Here is a 16,993-nt window from a genome sequence, read left to right on the forward strand (position 1 = left end):
TTTGAGTTTTTTCAATACCTTGAGGATTGGTGGTTGGATGTGGATGAGCAAATTGGCAAGGGGAATGAGTGGGGAGTTATCCTTGCTGGTAAGAGGTTCACTACACCTAATGAACAAGGAATCAAAGTGACATATCAATGGTTGAATTCCACACAAGAGGATCCAACCGAGGCTATTACAACCAACCCCGAGCAACGCGTTGCATTTCGACGCCAAATGTTGTCTGAAAATGGATTTGATGAGATGGCTAACTTATCTCTTGTTAATGCTGAACCATTCACCTACAATGACTACCCACCTGAGTATGTCAGACGCATACAACATGCACTCCATTTGTATGAGACAAATGCGGCAAGTGACTCCGCTGAGGGTGTTGGGTGGACATCGGAGTCTAGTTTTGAGTTTTGTTGATTGCTCTTGTTGATTGCTCGAGACTGGTGTTGTTAAAGCTACTAGTAAATTAGAAATTAAAGAGTGTTTGTAAAGCTATTAGTAACTTATTAATGAATTATTGTTTTTATGGGTATTAGTAAGTTAAAATGAAATTGGTCTATCAAAAGCTACTAGTAAGTTACAAATGAATTTGTATTTCAAAAGCTATTAGTGAATTTCAATTGTATCACTGTTTAAACCTAGATTTATTTTATGAAATTTGAATCAACCTTGTGGGAGTTTATTTTCCAGACTTACTTAAATCAATTATTAATTAATTAATTGAATTGTATGTGTTCCCTGTGTTTTCCTTTTGTTCTAAAGCAACAAAGTACACATAAACACCAACCACTTAGATTAACTAATAATTCCACAAATTATTAAGCAACAAACAGTCTAAGCAACCTGCATTGTCTACAACAACAAAGTACACATAAACACCAACCACTTGGTTAAACACACCGCCACAAATAACCACCTAAATATTCTAATTCACACCCCAAAAATACCCCAATAGTTTTCCCTTAGATTAACTAATAATTCCACCACCTAAAAATACCTAACTGACCACAACTACAAAGTGTTTTGAGAAGACAATGTCCTTCTGGGCCGGACTCGATCCTTGGGCAGAATTTCATCAAATTTTGCTAATAATTCGTTGCAAGAATTGTTTGCATCCTCCAAAAACAACCTCTTCTTCAAGTTCTTCTCCTGATTTCAAAAATTGTTATACAACTTCTTCTCCGGACAAAATACCAAAGCACCCATCTACAACACAATAAACATACAATAAACATACCAGAGAGTAACTAGTATCAGGACCATTACGGGCACAATGCTTAATGCAACCAAGCATTAGCATACCACAGGAGAAACTATACATTAATAAGATGTGGTTAGTTGAATTGAACAAAATGTAGTATGACATTATATGCGACAGCTAATAAACTTATGTATCCGTCTGCTTCACCATGCCCACCACATGCTTGGGCCATTTCTCACAAGTCCCCAACTCCCAAAACGGATCATTCAATTGGAAAAGAACATCAATGGCCTTCACCTGCCCGATTGGTACAAATTTTAAAATCTCACCATTTTAAAATTATATTGTTAAAACACAAACAGTGGGGTGGCCTAGTTACTAACCAATTCAGAAACAAGCTCTGAATGTTGTTCATAAGGATCCGGATATAATGAATCAATCATCCAGATTTGATTCTTCACCAAATCAATGAAAAGGCACCACCAGTGTTCATTTCCGTTCTCTGACGATCCATCAAGCATTGGGAAAAACACTTGTTTCACAACGAACATTATAAAATACATGTGCTCAAATGATTTTTAGCTTGCCTATCTCAGTACTTCTCTCCTTGATGATCTGACAGGGTACTAGGGCTAGGGCTGCATATGTATTTTCCCTGGTAGTTTGGCTTTGAGTATTTCAAGGTGGACTTTCATATATGCATTTCCTCCAAGTTACAACAGTGCCCTGATCAATGAACTTTAAGAGGCTAAATGTATACAATAAAAGGGTACTATTGCACCTTGCATGAATGAATTTCACTCACAACAGAACCATGGAAAAAAAGAAAGCGTTATGTAAAACATGTATGATGCCACGCAAAGAAACGCTCAAGGTTCTAATAATTATTAGAATTACCATTGAAGACCTTAATATACTTCATATATAAGAAACCTCCTGGTCTGGTAAGTTAAAGTACAGTTACTAACTAATGCTCATAAGATTAAGATAGGTATTCAGAATGTTGTATCAAGTTTACTACAATCAACAACCCCACTTTTTCTTAGAGCAAGATAGTAAATGGGCCATCCTTCTAATTCATTTTCATGAGAATAACACCTAAGAACTAAAGATATGAAGCATACCCAAAGCTACAGACTCTTATTGCAAAGCAACATATAATGCAAAGCTACAAAAACTAATATTATAAAATACAAAACTTAGGTACATACTAGTCGAATATCATCATTTGGATTACTTAACAACAGCTTGCAATACTTCCTTGCAAGATTCGCATAATCCTTTTCCTTAGCCTTAATCATTATCTGCATAAATCACAAGTTAATGTTAGTAAATAATGCCAATAATGACAAGTAAATCAACTCATACATCATATACTTACTGCATAGGAAGGATCTATCAAAATCCATTTCCTCCGATTCAGAAACTCAACTGTCCCCCAGTACTTTGTGTACAAAATCGATGTCATTCTCACATATTGATGCCCAAGACGGGCTCGAGGACCCACAACACCATAACAGTCCCTTTGTGTAGCATTCATTCCATCACACTCTATGATGGACGGTCCCTCCCTGCCATTACAAACACAACCAATTAAATTGGACATAGTCTACATGGACAAACCAAATATTTTTTTTTAATCTACAAGGTTGATTAAGGACAAAGTGAAGACTATCTAAATGGACAAACCAAATATTTTTCAAGTAACTTTAACATAAACCGCTAGAAAGTAGAAAGGATAGACAAAAAAAAAACATACTACTTTTCATCCTTCAAATCCTTCCATCCTTTGACAAAGGTCTCCAACCGCTTATCAAAAGTTGTTTCCCGAGTCATCGTATCACCAATTTCACCATTGCTAGAATTACAAGATTCCTTCTGTTCAGCTGGGTTCTTCTCTTGGGGTGCTTTCAACTTTTTTGCACCCTTGTTACTACTCCCACTAAGACGAGGCTGACTCCCTTTACCCATGCTCACAGTATACATATCAAGCTGACCAGCCTTTGAACTACTGCCTAATGCTCTACCAACTATGCCCTCCACTAGACTAACAAGCCTAGGAGTTAATAGAGCAAGCACCTAACCACCATAAATAACAGAGAAACGTATTAATAATTGACTTATTATTACCACATGAAAGTTATAATTCATCGAAATATATCAAGCCCAAATATGTTTACAAACGTGAACATAATACTCTTTAAACTAATAACCATCCATATTTTCATTGGGATGACTAAAACACCATCATAATAACATTCATGTATAACAATAACTAATCCTTATTTTGATTTCTGATCCAATAAGGAAAAGAACACAACATTCAAAAATGGTGGGACCATAACCATATCCCATGTACACTACTACAACTCTAATAACTAATCATAGGATTGTTAATTTTTGTAAATGTTGGTTGCTTGAGTGTGTACAGATTGTGGGTATCAAAATCATATCAAAATCATATAGAACTAATCCTATGCAAAGACAGAAAAATAAACCATCCTATTTAGAAGGCAGCAAGCTCAAACAATCCTATGCACCATAACCAAACAAACCACAGGATGTATCAGCAAGCTCAAACAATCCTATGCACCATAACCAAACAAAACACAGGATGTATAAGCAATTACCTGATCCGCCATAGAATTCACCGAAGTATTAGCAACTTTACTGTGCACCAGCTCGAGATCTCCATCATCACGTGGAACCAAAGGATGGTCCTCCCCATACGCAATGTCAAGAACCTGTTACACAACTACCAGTTAACAATCTCATTTCCAATTTAGCAACCCACCATAAATGATTAATCACAACTTTTTTTGTCCACACTCACCGGCAAAAAGCCAAACTCTTCATCAGACCTCCTACCTTCATCTACAACTGCTTTTAAATGGTCAAAATCCCAAACCTTCAGCCTGGGGTATACACCCCATCTATTTGGTACACGATGGAGGTGATCCAAATAAAAAATCTGCATTTTCGACTAACTTTAATTAGCATTCACTTTCTTAAAGCGTTAAAAAAACCAAAAACTTAGGGTATCCTTTACCATAAGAAACACAAAACTCCCACCACAGCCACAACGGAATCCATCTCTATGGAACTTTGTTTGAAATCGATCAGCTGAGTCGCGCACCCAGTCAATTGTGAACTTGCACCAATCATATTCTCCTGCTACAAATGCAACTACCAATGTGGGCACCAACGATGCAGCCAAGTTTGAACTGTTTGTCGTCGTGCAGACTATCATTCCTAGGGAAACAATTAGGAAAGCTACCATAAAGTCCTCTTCATCAACTTCCGTCTCCAACTCCACCAGAGTACCATCTTCATGCTCAGGGCACATGGCTGCAGCTGCAAGATTGAGAGACATAGTTTCTCGCTTCAAACCAACACCGTATTGTTCAAACACCCGCATAATCTTCTGGGTGTCGTATTCGTCATCGCCAAGAACAAGAGGAACTTCCTTCCTTCCCATAGGAATCCCAAGAATGGACCTTACTTGGTTTGGCCCTAGCGGAAGAATTGATCCATCACCAAAGACAACTGTCCCATCACCAAAGACCCTACTCATCAGCCAGTAACAAAACTGCCTCGGGATATTTTTCATATCCAAATGCAACAACCCTCCAAATCCCATACTTTCCACCAGCTCCCGTCTCTTCAGATCAAACTTCTTGACCAGATAACAAAACTTTTCCACTCGACAAACAACATTGGGCTGCTGCAAAACAAACCACACATATTAGCATTAATCCCATCACTATTTTTCAAATTCAAATTCAAAGATATTACAACTATTACCACATATTACCATTAATTCAAAGATATTACAACTAGATTCAAAGATAACCAAACCAAACCACATGACCATTACAACTATTACCAAACATATATTCCATTTGCTCAAATAATAAGAGGTTTGATGCTAATAACTCAGTCAATTCTTAGAAAATATATTCTATTTGATAATAGCAAAAAATTTCACCCGTCTGTTATTATTCCAACGACCTAAGTGGTCGGATGATTTCAAAGAGTGGAATAGCGAAATGCATGTTAAATGCACCTATAACGGCGTTCAATTATCAGAAACTGAATTTCCTAAAAACTGGTTAACAGATGGTATTCAGATAAATATATTATTTCTTTTCTGTTTTTCAAAATCAAATTCAACCGTCTGATCTATAATACAACCGTCTGATCAAGATCGAATAAAAAAAAGCGAACAAAAACGAAATCGAATAGATGAGTTTTGTTTTTAAACATTTGTGGGCCTGAAAACTGACCTTCCTTTTAATCAAATGCATTTTTTAAACCTATTTTTAAACAACTCGACAAAAAAATTGAAAACTTCAAAAAGGCCGCTTTCAAATTTGAAAAAGACTCAAACAAAAAATCCGTGAAACAACCAATTGGATTGTTGAAATATTTCTATTTTTTAAAAAAATAACAAAAATAATGTCAAACGTAAATCGAATTCGACTATTTGAATTGAGAGAAGAATCGAATAAAAGAAAAAATGAAAAAAGATTCATTACTCAAAAATCGCATTCCTTAATTGGATAAATCCTTCAGCAACAGAACAAAAAATGAACGATCTGACTGCTAGAACAAGAATAATAAAAAATCAAATAGAAAAAAAAAGCAAAAGACAATAAAAAACTAAAAGTTGGTCCTACCTAAACACCTTATCCGATGAGAAAAAATGGGAATCGTCAAAAATGGGTCATATATTAAAAACAAGAAATGTTCGATTAATCCGTAAATTCAATTATATTTTTTTGAAATTTTTTAGGGAAAAGATATACGTAGATATATTTTTATATATCATTAATATTTCCAGAATTAATACACAACTTTTTCTTGAATCAACAAAACATGTAATTGAAAAATCCATTTCCAATAATGCAAAAAATCATGAAAAGATTAATAATACAAAAAATTCAGTTTATTTGGACTATAAAGCATTACTTCCATTACTCTATTTCAAAATAGAAGATAACCAAAACCTACCAAAAGCAAAGCACATCACATTAACATAACCATAACCTATTACCAAACCATACCTTCCCAATGTTATCATAATGTGTCCGTAGGACTACACCATCGGCCATAACTCTATGTCCTTCTGTTTAAATACCCTACAAGGGATAAAAGCAACAAATTCTCACATTTCAAATTTTCACATACAAAAAAATAGTTTCCTTCACATTTCAAATTTTCACATACAAAAAAATAGTTTCCTTCACAATTAATAAATCTTCATACCTTCTTAATCCCCCCGCCACCCACCGACTTCCCTTTTCTCTTCTTACTCTTTCTCTTCATGTACTCCTTCATCATCATCTTCATAAATCCTCCAGAACTAGAATCAGAATCCTCATTGCTCGAATGTTCAGATTCCTGATCATCAAGTTCTTGATCATGATGTTCTTCTTCTTCACCATCAATTCTCTTTCGTTTACCAATCCACATTTTCTTCGATTGGCCCACAGGTTTAAGAGTCAATGACAAACCCACAGGTTTGCGTACCTCTCTTTTTAATGGACCCTGAATATCATCTTACAAATTAGTTCCACTTTTTAAATATAAAATCACACCAACAACAACAACAAATAAATACTCACCCCCCACTTTGTCCGATTCATCGACCGAACAATTGACTTTTTCTTCATCACTGAATCTGCACATAATTTACCAAACATTAGCTTTCTAACAGAATATACCTTAATCATTTCAAATAAACTCCTTACAAGAATCTTACAAAAAAGGCATAACAATAAATAACTGATTACAAATACAACAAAGGCACCACTACTAATGACATAATTCTAAAAACATTATGCCAATTATACAAAACAAACCAAACGCAGAGAACCCATAAACCATGAAAGATTCCATTAAACCATGAAATAAAGCGGACATTATTTCTACAATCACAGTAAAGCAGACAAGCCATACACACATTCATATGGTCACAAAAACCAAGCATTAAACCATTACCCAAAAAACATTCTCACTACCCTTATAATTAATAAAACAGTTCCACCCTTCCCATATTTTGTGCCAATTTAAACCACATTTCCCCAAATGAATTTAATGGAAAACCTACCTTGCTTGAACTATTGTCTCAATAGTGCCTCAATAACTCTGTCCCAAGAATAATTCACATTTTCATTTTCACTTTGTTAAGCTATAGTTCAAATTACTTTGTCCCTAATGGTATATATCAATCAACATTGAAACCCACATCAACATCCTAATTGAAATTCGACATTTGAGGCTAAGGTGGTTAATGCCTTTGACAAAGAAATATATTTGAAGTTTTGCTGCAAAAAATTAGACTATTGAGGCTACAGTTCAAGCAACAATTTTACTGCAATTTATACCTACATTTGTACAATTAAAACCCACCCATCAAAATCCCAATTGAAATTCGACATTTTGGAAAACCTATCCCCAAAATTCGACAACCACAAACCCCCGATTTCATAACCAAAAAAACCAATCTTTGATTCCAACAACACACAACAACAACTACAATGATATTAAATCAGACAAACCATACACACATTCATGTGGATACGAAGCCAAAACAGAAATACCAAACCTTAAACAATTAAACAATTTAACTCAACAAAACGTTCTCACTACGCTTACAAACCACGCTGATTTTGTCCGGTTTTCGAACGTGATTTCCCCAATTCACAAACATTTAGAGCAATGATACTTGAATCTTTAGAAGTGTAAGGTATTTTACCTGTTCACTTTCTCCTACTTGTTTGGAGGCAATGCATCTGCACACGTTTAGAAGTCTCTGTTATGTGCTAGAAAACATTAGAGACAACAGTGAAGGTAAATATGAGAAGACATACACAAGGGTTTGTGAAAACAGCAAACACTCAAATTTTAATCTCTTTAAAAAAAAACACAAATTCAGACAGAAATTCATGATGCAATTCAAACTCTCAGAACAAAACTAAAAACCCTAAAAACACTAGAATTCGACCCCTAAATTGAAAATTCGATAATTTGCAAAACCTTTACCCCTAAATTCGACCCCCAAAACCCTAAAATAGACCAAACACTAGAATTCATCAAAATTAACTAATCAAAACAATAATCCTCGACTACAAGTTTAACCCCACAAAAAAAAATACATACCTGAAGGAGATTGACATCGCGATTTTGACGGAGGTGGACGGAGATCCCAGCGGGGGAGAACCTATGAATCCAACAACTCTTCGTCGGGGGACGATTTTGTAGAAAATAATCGAAGGAGATTCAGATATTCAATTTCGACTAAGAGGGAAATTGGAATGATATACAGGAGAGAGAAAATACGACAGGAAAGAGGAACAACAGAGAGGAGAGAGAAAAGGACGTCTCACACTTTCCTCGTAACGGAGTACTTTACCTCGAAACGACATAAGCATCTGGCCAAATTCAAATTTCATATCAAAAGACAACTTTACCCCTGCGAGACAACACCAAATATCTCGCAACACTCCGTTTAGAAAGCCTCTATTTTCTCTCATATGTCGTAAGTGGGTTGTGTGTTGTACTCTTAAATTTTGTAATCTACTACACAATGGCCTTTTAAATCCCACACTTTACTCTTTCTCTATCTCTATTTCTCTCACTTACTCTGTTGCTCTCTCTTCGCTCAATCCTTCCAAGATCCACACCATTACTGCGCTTTTCAATTTTGGTGGTTTTTTGGTGAACAATTACGCATTCCTGCAAAAAAAAGGGCGAGAAGTAAGTACTTAAATTTCTTTGTTACGAAATATATGTATTTAATGGTTTTAAGTTATGCAAAGAATTAGAGTTCTGGGTTGATTTGTTTACACTAGGTTTCCAAGATGTGAGCTTTTTGTTGATTGTTTGTAAACACTCGCGATTTTTGTTAGAGTTCGTAGGTAGGTGGTCAATTTATATGTTTAAATTGAACTGGGGGTTACGGGACGGGGGTAGGATGTTGATTTGATATTGAGTTAGGATTTGTGTAAATGGCAGAAATTGAATTGGGGTATTTGCAAAGCGAATGAATTTATTTAGGTAAGAAGTTGATTTGATTGCAGTTGGGGGTTTCGGGATGTGGGTAAGTTGTTGGTTTCATTGTTATGTATGGCGAAGTGAGTTATAGTTTTTGTAGTCGGTGTTCTAATGTAAATGGGATGAATTGAGTTAGAGTTTTTGTAAAGGGGGTGAATCTAGTTATGGTTGTTCTAATGGGATGAAATCTTTTGAGTTTGGGTTTGTATTAACAACATTATTTGACTTTTGGGTTCGTGTAAAAGGGGATCAATTTATTGAAGATAGGATGTATTAAGTATGGGTTCAATCAAAGGGGATGATTTAGGCTTAAATTGAAGTTGTGGGGTTTTTTTTCTTTATTTGTTGACTGTTATAACTTTTGTGGATTTGTTATGGTCTTCCTCTTAAAATTGGGTTGATCTTTAAATTAGTGTTACTCTTTAACTTGTGTAGATTTGTTATGGTGTTGCTCTATAAATTGAAACACCCTAATTTGAAGCTGTAGATTTTTTTTGATAGTTTATCTCATGTGGGGTTTCTTGATTATTTGATGTTTGAGTTTGATGTTATGAGTTTATTTAATGCCTTTTTTATCTTTTAAAAGAAACCTTGTGGTGAATTCGATCAACATTCTTATTCAATTTTAGTGTGAAAATTTTTTGTTGGATTTAATTTCTTCTTGTTGGTTATGGTGAAGTCGGCATTCTTATTTAGTTTTAGTGTGAAAGTAAAGCCAGAGGGACTGGGGTGGTGGGGGTAGCCATGTCGTCTAATTCACTACCTGTTATGGTGAGGCTTTAAGATGCATTATCTTTGTTGTATTCATGACATGCCTCAAGATGGTTGGTCCTTTTGAATTAACCACCTGTATGGTGTTGCTCTTAAAATATTCTTACTAGTTGAAAGCCCTTTTTTATAACTGTGAAGATGAATTTGGGAGATGATTATGGATTATTCGATGTTTGAGTTTGATTTTTGGTGGGGGTAGCCATGTCTAATTCACTACCTGTTATGGTGAGGCTTTAAGATGCATTATCTTTGTTGTATTCATGACATGCCTCAAAGATGCTTGGTCCTTTTAAATTAACCACTTGTATGGTGTTGCTCTTAAAATTTTTTTACTATTTGAAAGCCCTTTTTTATAACTATGAAAATGAATTTGGGAGATAATTATGGATTATTTGATGTTTGATTTTGGTGTTGTGAGTTTATTTGATGCCTTGTTTATCTTTTAAATGAAACCTTATGGTGAATTAAGCATTCTTATTCAGCTTTAATCTGAAAATTGTTTGTTGGATTTAATTTCTTCTTAGTTGTTATGGTGAATTCAACATTCTTATCCAGTTTTAGTGTGAAAATTGTTTGTTGGATTTAATTTCTTCTTGTTGGTTATAGTGAATTCATCATTCTTATTTAGTTTTAGTGAAAGTAAAGCTAGAGGGACTGGGGTGGTGGAGGTAGCCAGGTGTCATTCACTACCTGTTAAGGTGTTATGGTGAGGCTTTAAGATGCATTATCTTTGTTGTATTCATGACATGTCTCAAGATGGTTGGTCCTTTTGAATTAACCACTTGTATTGTTGCTCCTAAAATTTTCTTACTAGTTGAAAGACCTTTTTTTATAAATGTGAAGATGATTTAAGGGGATGATTTTATGGCTTTGGCTATCTGTCATACATGATTGTTGTTTCCATGTAGGGATGTCAATATTAAGTGGATATCCACTAACCCGCTCCACCCGCAATAAATAAATGGATAAAAATCCGAATTAAATGGATGAAAAGCGGGTGACGGATGAAGCGGATGATGGATCGGATCGGATATGGATGATACTTTTTTCACCCGCTAATCATCCACCCACTCGTTTAACACATATTAATTTTTTAATCTAAGAATTTTAATAATAAAATCTGAAATGTGCAAGAAAATTATATGTATTTTTTTGTTGCAAATTAATTTTACAAACAATATATTGTTATTGTTTCCTTTTTAATTAATAAAATTAATAAAACTATTGTACAAATAACCGAAAATTAAAGTTATGTGAGTTTTTTTCAACTTTAATACTCATCCATTAGTCATCCGCTCCACCCGTTTCATCCGCGGATGATGGACGGATGGATATGGATGATGGGTGAAGCGGATGATGGATGGATGTGGATGGAGCGATACGAGTAATGGATGGATGCGGGTGAAGCTCCACCCGATCCGAATCCGATCCATTGCCATCTCTATTTCCATGGTATATAGAAATGAAATTCTCATAAGTGTTTTAGTTTTTGTATCAGCATGAGATTATGTGTAGTGTTAGTGTTCTATACAAATTGAAAAGTAATTTTTTTCAGTATAACAGTTGACCATAAACGATGAAGAACAGGTTGCATATGCGGGATTTCTTTTGGAAAAAGATGAGAATGAGAGTTTGTATTTAGGTGATTCTTATTTTTAATTGTTGGTTAACAACATGAGCATATAAGCTTATATTAGAGTTTTCTATTTGGTAGAGTTCTTCGAAGAATGCCGAAAGTTGTGAAAGTTGAGTTGAAAGCCCCGGCGCCCCTGCAACTGAGGCAAATAGCAATCATAGATTACCTAAAAAGAAAATGATTGTTGAGGACAGTGGTACGTGATTATGAATCTAGTTCTAGTTCGACACAATTGGAGTACGAAGATCAAGTTGAATCTAGCTTGGGGACATTAGAGAATATGATGAAGCGGTATTTTATGAGTAGGAGTAAGAGAAGGACACTAGTGGAAAAAATCTCATTTGTGAAAGGTATTTGTAACGGGCAAAGCTTTGCCCGTTACAATTAAGATATTCGTAACGGGCAAAATAGTGTACGTTACGAATACTTATTTATTCGTAACGGGAAAAATAATGTCCGTTACGAATACTTATGTATTTGTAACGAACAAATTAGTGCTTTTTACGAATAAATAAGTATCCGTAACGGACACTATTTTGTCCGTTACAAATACTATATTACACGTAACATACAAATTGCCAAACTTGGCCCAACTGACGAGAGGAGCCCAGTACTTGGCTTTTTAGGGTTTCACCTAATAGCCGTCATTCACCTCTTTCTCTCTCATCAGTCCCTCACTCCCTCTCTCTCTCTCCTCTCCTCCCCGTCATTCACTCTCTTTCTCTCATTTCAAACTCATGCCCTCTCCCCTCTCCTCCATCAATCTTCCCCTTAACAACAAGTGAAGGTCTCTAAACCTAACTATTGAAGAACGATTCTTGATAATTTGGGATATCTTTGCCGAAAATTTCAACCATTTTAGATCGTGAGGTAAGAAGTCCTTCAATTGTTTCCTCTTCTTAAATTGATTTCTGGGCATCTAATTGTTTAAATTCTTGAATTTTGTTCTAGTGAATTCTAATTTGCTTTATTTTTTTCTACATGCAATTTGTATTTGATTTATTTTTGGCATTTATATGGTTCGATTATCCTTTGTATGTCTAAAAACGAATAATAAATCTAAGGAAAATATATTCTTCAATTGAAACGAGTAATACATGCAATCAGTAATGGTTTTAGTTCATATTTGCCAATTAATACCTTATTGGCAAATTTTTTTGTAATTTTTTTTTGTTTATAGAGGGAATTAAGAAACCCGATATGGCATGTTGATTAATTCTAGGGTTCTTCGAATTCTTTACCGAAATCGATCAATCTAACCCCAATTCGTTCATTTTTAGTGGTAATTTATGGGTTATTGGTATATAATCTCTATAAATCGGTTTGTTGAAGGGAGAATTTGGGTATTGGTTATTGGTTATTGATTCTCTATGCAAGGTTCTTTCTTTCTACATTCTTTGGTGTTTTAATCTGATAATTAGGCTAATTAGTGTAGAATTAAGATTTTATCTGTTATAGATAGAACAGAACTTTGATGGGTCCCTCTACAATTTTGACAGTGTCATTTGTTGATATTGTCTTCATACGATGGCCTAAAGCTGTAAATTTCTTCTCTAGAGGCACATACTTCAATTCTTTTTGTCCTAGATTCAATGTCGTTGGTCCTTCTAAACCCTCTTTTAAAATCTAAAATGGACAATGACATATCAGAAACAGGCAAAACTGCAATATTTATTGACGCCCACCCCCCACCCCCAAATATTTATCTGAATATGATTGGATTGAATTTTTGAATTGATGAATTAGGTTGCTTATTCTGTTAATGGTTCGTGGGTTTTAGTTGTTTTGTTGCCACTGTTTAGATTTGTGTATTCGTTACTTTCCATATTAGTAATTGATTGTGAATTCGACATGTTTTCGATTTTCGAATGTGATAAGAAATCATTTCCTGGGTTATGCATAAGTATGAAGGATAAGGAATAATGGATTTTTTGTTTATGTGTTGTTCTCTCTTAGTGGAAAGCTATATTTGCCTTAATGTGTTTATTATATGACCTGTTGTACCATGGGTTTAGGGAAGCTCGAGGAAAACAATTCCTCAGCGGGCACAGAAGGTGCATTACAAACCATCAAGCAGGCGGCTTGTCGTGAGAGCTTTTGCGAAGCAAATTGCCTTTGACCAGGATTCCAAGGCAGCCCTTCAGGCTGGCATTGATAAACTTGCTGATGTTGTTGGACTTACCCTTGGTCCAAGAGGTATCTTATAATCCCCGAAAGACAAAAATGTGTAAATTTGACGTATGTTTGCCTAGGAAAAGCAGTACCACAGTTACTTGCTTGGAATTTTCAATTAAACATTGATAATTTTATACGAAGTATTAATTAAGCGTGTTTATCATGTGTAACTCCTGACACTATATGTTGATGCTTTCATTTTACTGGGTTTTTTTTGCTGAGTTGCTGTTCTTAGTGTTGTATAATGGCATATAATTGAATTTCTTTTTGTAGGGTAGTAATTATGGAGTTACTATTGCTCGAGCTATTGAGCTTGCTTATCCTATGGAGAATGTTGGTGCTGCCTTGATAAGGGAGGTATGGAGTTTCCATGTATAAGTGTATGACTGTTGTTTCATTTAACGAACGTTACGCTTGTCTTGGAGGATAAGAATTTAGTGTTGTAAACTTTGTTGTCACGGTTAATAGTTTCTATATGTGATATGATAGCGTTGGTGATATAGGTTGCCAGTAAAACAAATGACTCAGTTGCTGATGGACCTACAACTGCTTCTGTTCTTGCACGCGAGTTTATCAGACAAGGTCTGCTCTGTGTTACCTCAGGTGCTAACCCTGTGTCTTTGAAAAGAGGAATTGATAAAACCATCCAAGGATTGATAAAGGAACTTGAAAAGAGAGCCAGGCCAATCAATGGCCGCGAGGATAAAGGTACTACTTTTTCTGACTACTGCTAGATGGTGTTGAGTTATTATGAAGTGTAAAAGCATATTTATAATAATTGATCATGCTTTTGCTTTCAGCTATTGCCACTGTCTCTTTTGGAAATGATGAATTGATCGGAACCATGATTGTTGACGCTATTGACAAAGTTGGCCCAGATGGTGTTTTATCCATTGAGTCGTCATCTTCCTTTGAGACAACTGTCGAAGTGGAAGAAGGAATGGAGGTTTGTGGCTTGTATACTAGCAATTAATGTGCTTGCAAAATGTAAGTTTATACGAAATGGTCCTCATATAATGTCGGTTGTTCTCTGTATTGTAGATTGATAGAGGGTATATATCTCCACAGTTTGTTACCAATCCTGAAAAATCAATTGTTGAATTTGAAAATGATAGAGTCTTGATAACTGACCAGAAGATATATGCAATTAAATATATTATCCCATTATTGGAAATGACCACTCAAATGAGAGCACCTTTGCTTATTATTGCTGAGGATATTACTGGAGAAACATTGGCCACTCTAGTTGTTGTAGACATCTACTTTTGGCCTCCTGTCCCGACAGGAAGTGCAATGACGATAAATAAAATTATCTTCGTGCTAGATTGAAGTGGATAATGCTTATGGATAACTGGTTAAGCCACATCACAAAAACTAGCCCAAACTAAATAAACAAAGCTAAAACGAGGTCCAGTTAACTAAATCCGATCAAAATTAGGCTTAAGCCCGTGCTTAAAACCCAATAATGACGGATTTAGGAGCGCCTAGGTTAAATTTTAATGCTACCGCAGGAAAATCCGCGCGCATCTTAATCAGTCGCACTGGGCAGGCCCGCGCAACTAATTTAGTTGCGCGCGACACTCAGCCTAACCTCCAAAGATGCGCTCACGGAAGATTCATAATTTTATAAAAATATAAAATCGAATCTTACCATAATGCCGCGCGCAAGAAAATCAGTTGCGCTGCCCATAGCAGTGCAACTAAATCACTTGCGCTGGGATGCCGCGCGCAATTCATCCAGATGCGCGCGACACCTGCTGCGGCAGAATTTTCAAAACCCTAAACCTACTCATTCCCTATAAATAGAGGCTTAATCCGAGGCATAAACACATAGAAAATAACCTAAAACTCAGGCGAAATACTTGTGAACTTGTGCTACCTAAACCCTCTTGTCCTAAACACTCACCCCTTGATCTTTTGTTACTACGGTGGAGGTTCCACTAAGAAGAAGGTGTCCATAAGTGTTCTAAACGGAGATCTAGCAAAGAGAAGTGGTAAATTTTCGAGCACTTAGATAAATCACATTTATTTGCTTCTTTAAAGGAACCTTAATTAATTAATTAGTATTGTTTGATCATCTTTAAAGGGCTAATTAATTATTTTCACATAGTATCTTGCGTTAAATAAAGATTAGAATTGGATAATTAATTGTTGGTTGATAACTTAAGCCAAGGAGAATATTGTTTATTTTCTTGTTCTTTTCACGAATTTGATTAAATAAAGAATAACGACATTGCAATGTAATTCCTACGTGAATTAACGTGTGTAAATAAAATCAACTAACTTAGTTTTAGGTATCGCGTTGCATATATTGTTTGGTAATGAAATTGAAAAAAGGAAGAGCTAGTAGAGACCGTACTAGGGCTAGAATAGTGATTCCTCCCTAAAAGGATCATTATTTTAGTACCTTCGCTCCCGAACTCATTTCTGATTTATGTAGACCAATTTGGCCATGGGTAAACTTTTGATTTGTGCTAATTATTCCATGAACTCCACATGGAAGAAAGGCATGAACGAGGTTTATGAGTTTTCCTAAAACTCATTGGCGACTCCTACTTGTTTCTTACAAAAAAGCGTGATGAGAGTATCATTTCTAATTCAAGGTCTCCCACACAGTTAGGAATTCAAATCCTAATACACCCTAACAAGTGTAAAGTCCTAGGCTTTTAAGTGGCCATGGGCATCTAAGGAAGGACCCCCTATGATGGGATCACCCTCCTTACAGTGGCGACTCCACTGGGGACTTAAAGGTTACATGATTAGTTCTTAGTTATGGTCCAAGGTTTCCAACACTAGGTTGCCTATGGGTTATAACGAGAATTAACTTGGATAATCTCTAGTTAGATAGCGAGACTCGAACGCATAATATCTTCCTTTTGCGCAAAAGTAAAAACTAAACAAGAAACATTGCATCATGCATAAGTATAACACAGTTTAACAATTAGGGATTGGCTCATTGATTAGGGGTCGCCAACACTAGGCTTCTATCCCGAAATCAATAACAATCATCCCACCCATATCACCAACAAAATGTTGGGAGGACGATGTCATGAGTCAACACGTTGAGTGATTGATTTGTCCATTGTTTCTTAAGATATGGTACCTTTGGACACCCAAGCCTCTTTGACCTTAGAATGGAAATACGTGAATCTTGGCTT

At 35.6% G+C, this 16,993-nt stretch overlaps 1 protein-coding gene and 1 long non-coding RNA gene across 3 annotated transcripts; one reads left to right on the top strand and one right to left on the bottom strand.

Moving 5' to 3' along the window:
• Nucleotides 1-764: 764 nt before the first annotated feature.
• On the bottom strand, nt 765-1,362 carry LOC110733996. The gene is made up of 2 exons (XR_002513735.1): nt 1,232-1,362; nt 765-1,143 (listed from the first exon to the last, which is right to left on the bottom strand). It is a non-coding gene; the product is annotated as an uncharacterized LOC110733996 (long non-coding RNA).
• A 10,899-nt stretch (nt 1,363-12,261) lies between these two features.
• Nucleotides 12,262-15,179, top strand: LOC110734062 (ruBisCO large subunit-binding protein subunit alpha-like). Of its 2 annotated transcripts, none has more exons than XM_021914127.1 (6): nt 12,262-12,530; nt 13,676-13,856; nt 14,109-14,192; nt 14,339-14,543; nt 14,636-14,781; nt 14,877-15,179. In XM_021914127.1, the coding sequence occupies exons 2-6, from the start codon at nt 13,827-13,829 to the stop codon at nt 15,162-15,164; spliced, it is 753 nt and encodes a 250-aa protein (XP_021769819.1). In that variant the 5' UTR covers nt 12,262-12,530; nt 13,676-13,826; the 3' UTR covers nt 15,165-15,179. The 2 variants fall into 2 exon arrangements, with proteins under 2 accessions (XP_021769819.1, XP_021769820.1); XM_021914128.1 differs by having other exon boundaries at nt 12,263-12,530; nt 14,114-14,192.
• Nucleotides 15,180-16,993: the final 1,814 nt, after the last annotated feature.

Source organism: Chenopodium quinoa, unplaced genomic scaffold, assembly GCF_001683475.1.
Source record: "Chenopodium quinoa cultivar QQ74 unplaced genomic scaffold, ASM168347v1, whole genome shotgun sequence".
Classification (NCBI taxonomy): Eukaryota; Viridiplantae; Streptophyta; class Magnoliopsida; order Caryophyllales; family Amaranthaceae; genus Chenopodium; species Chenopodium quinoa.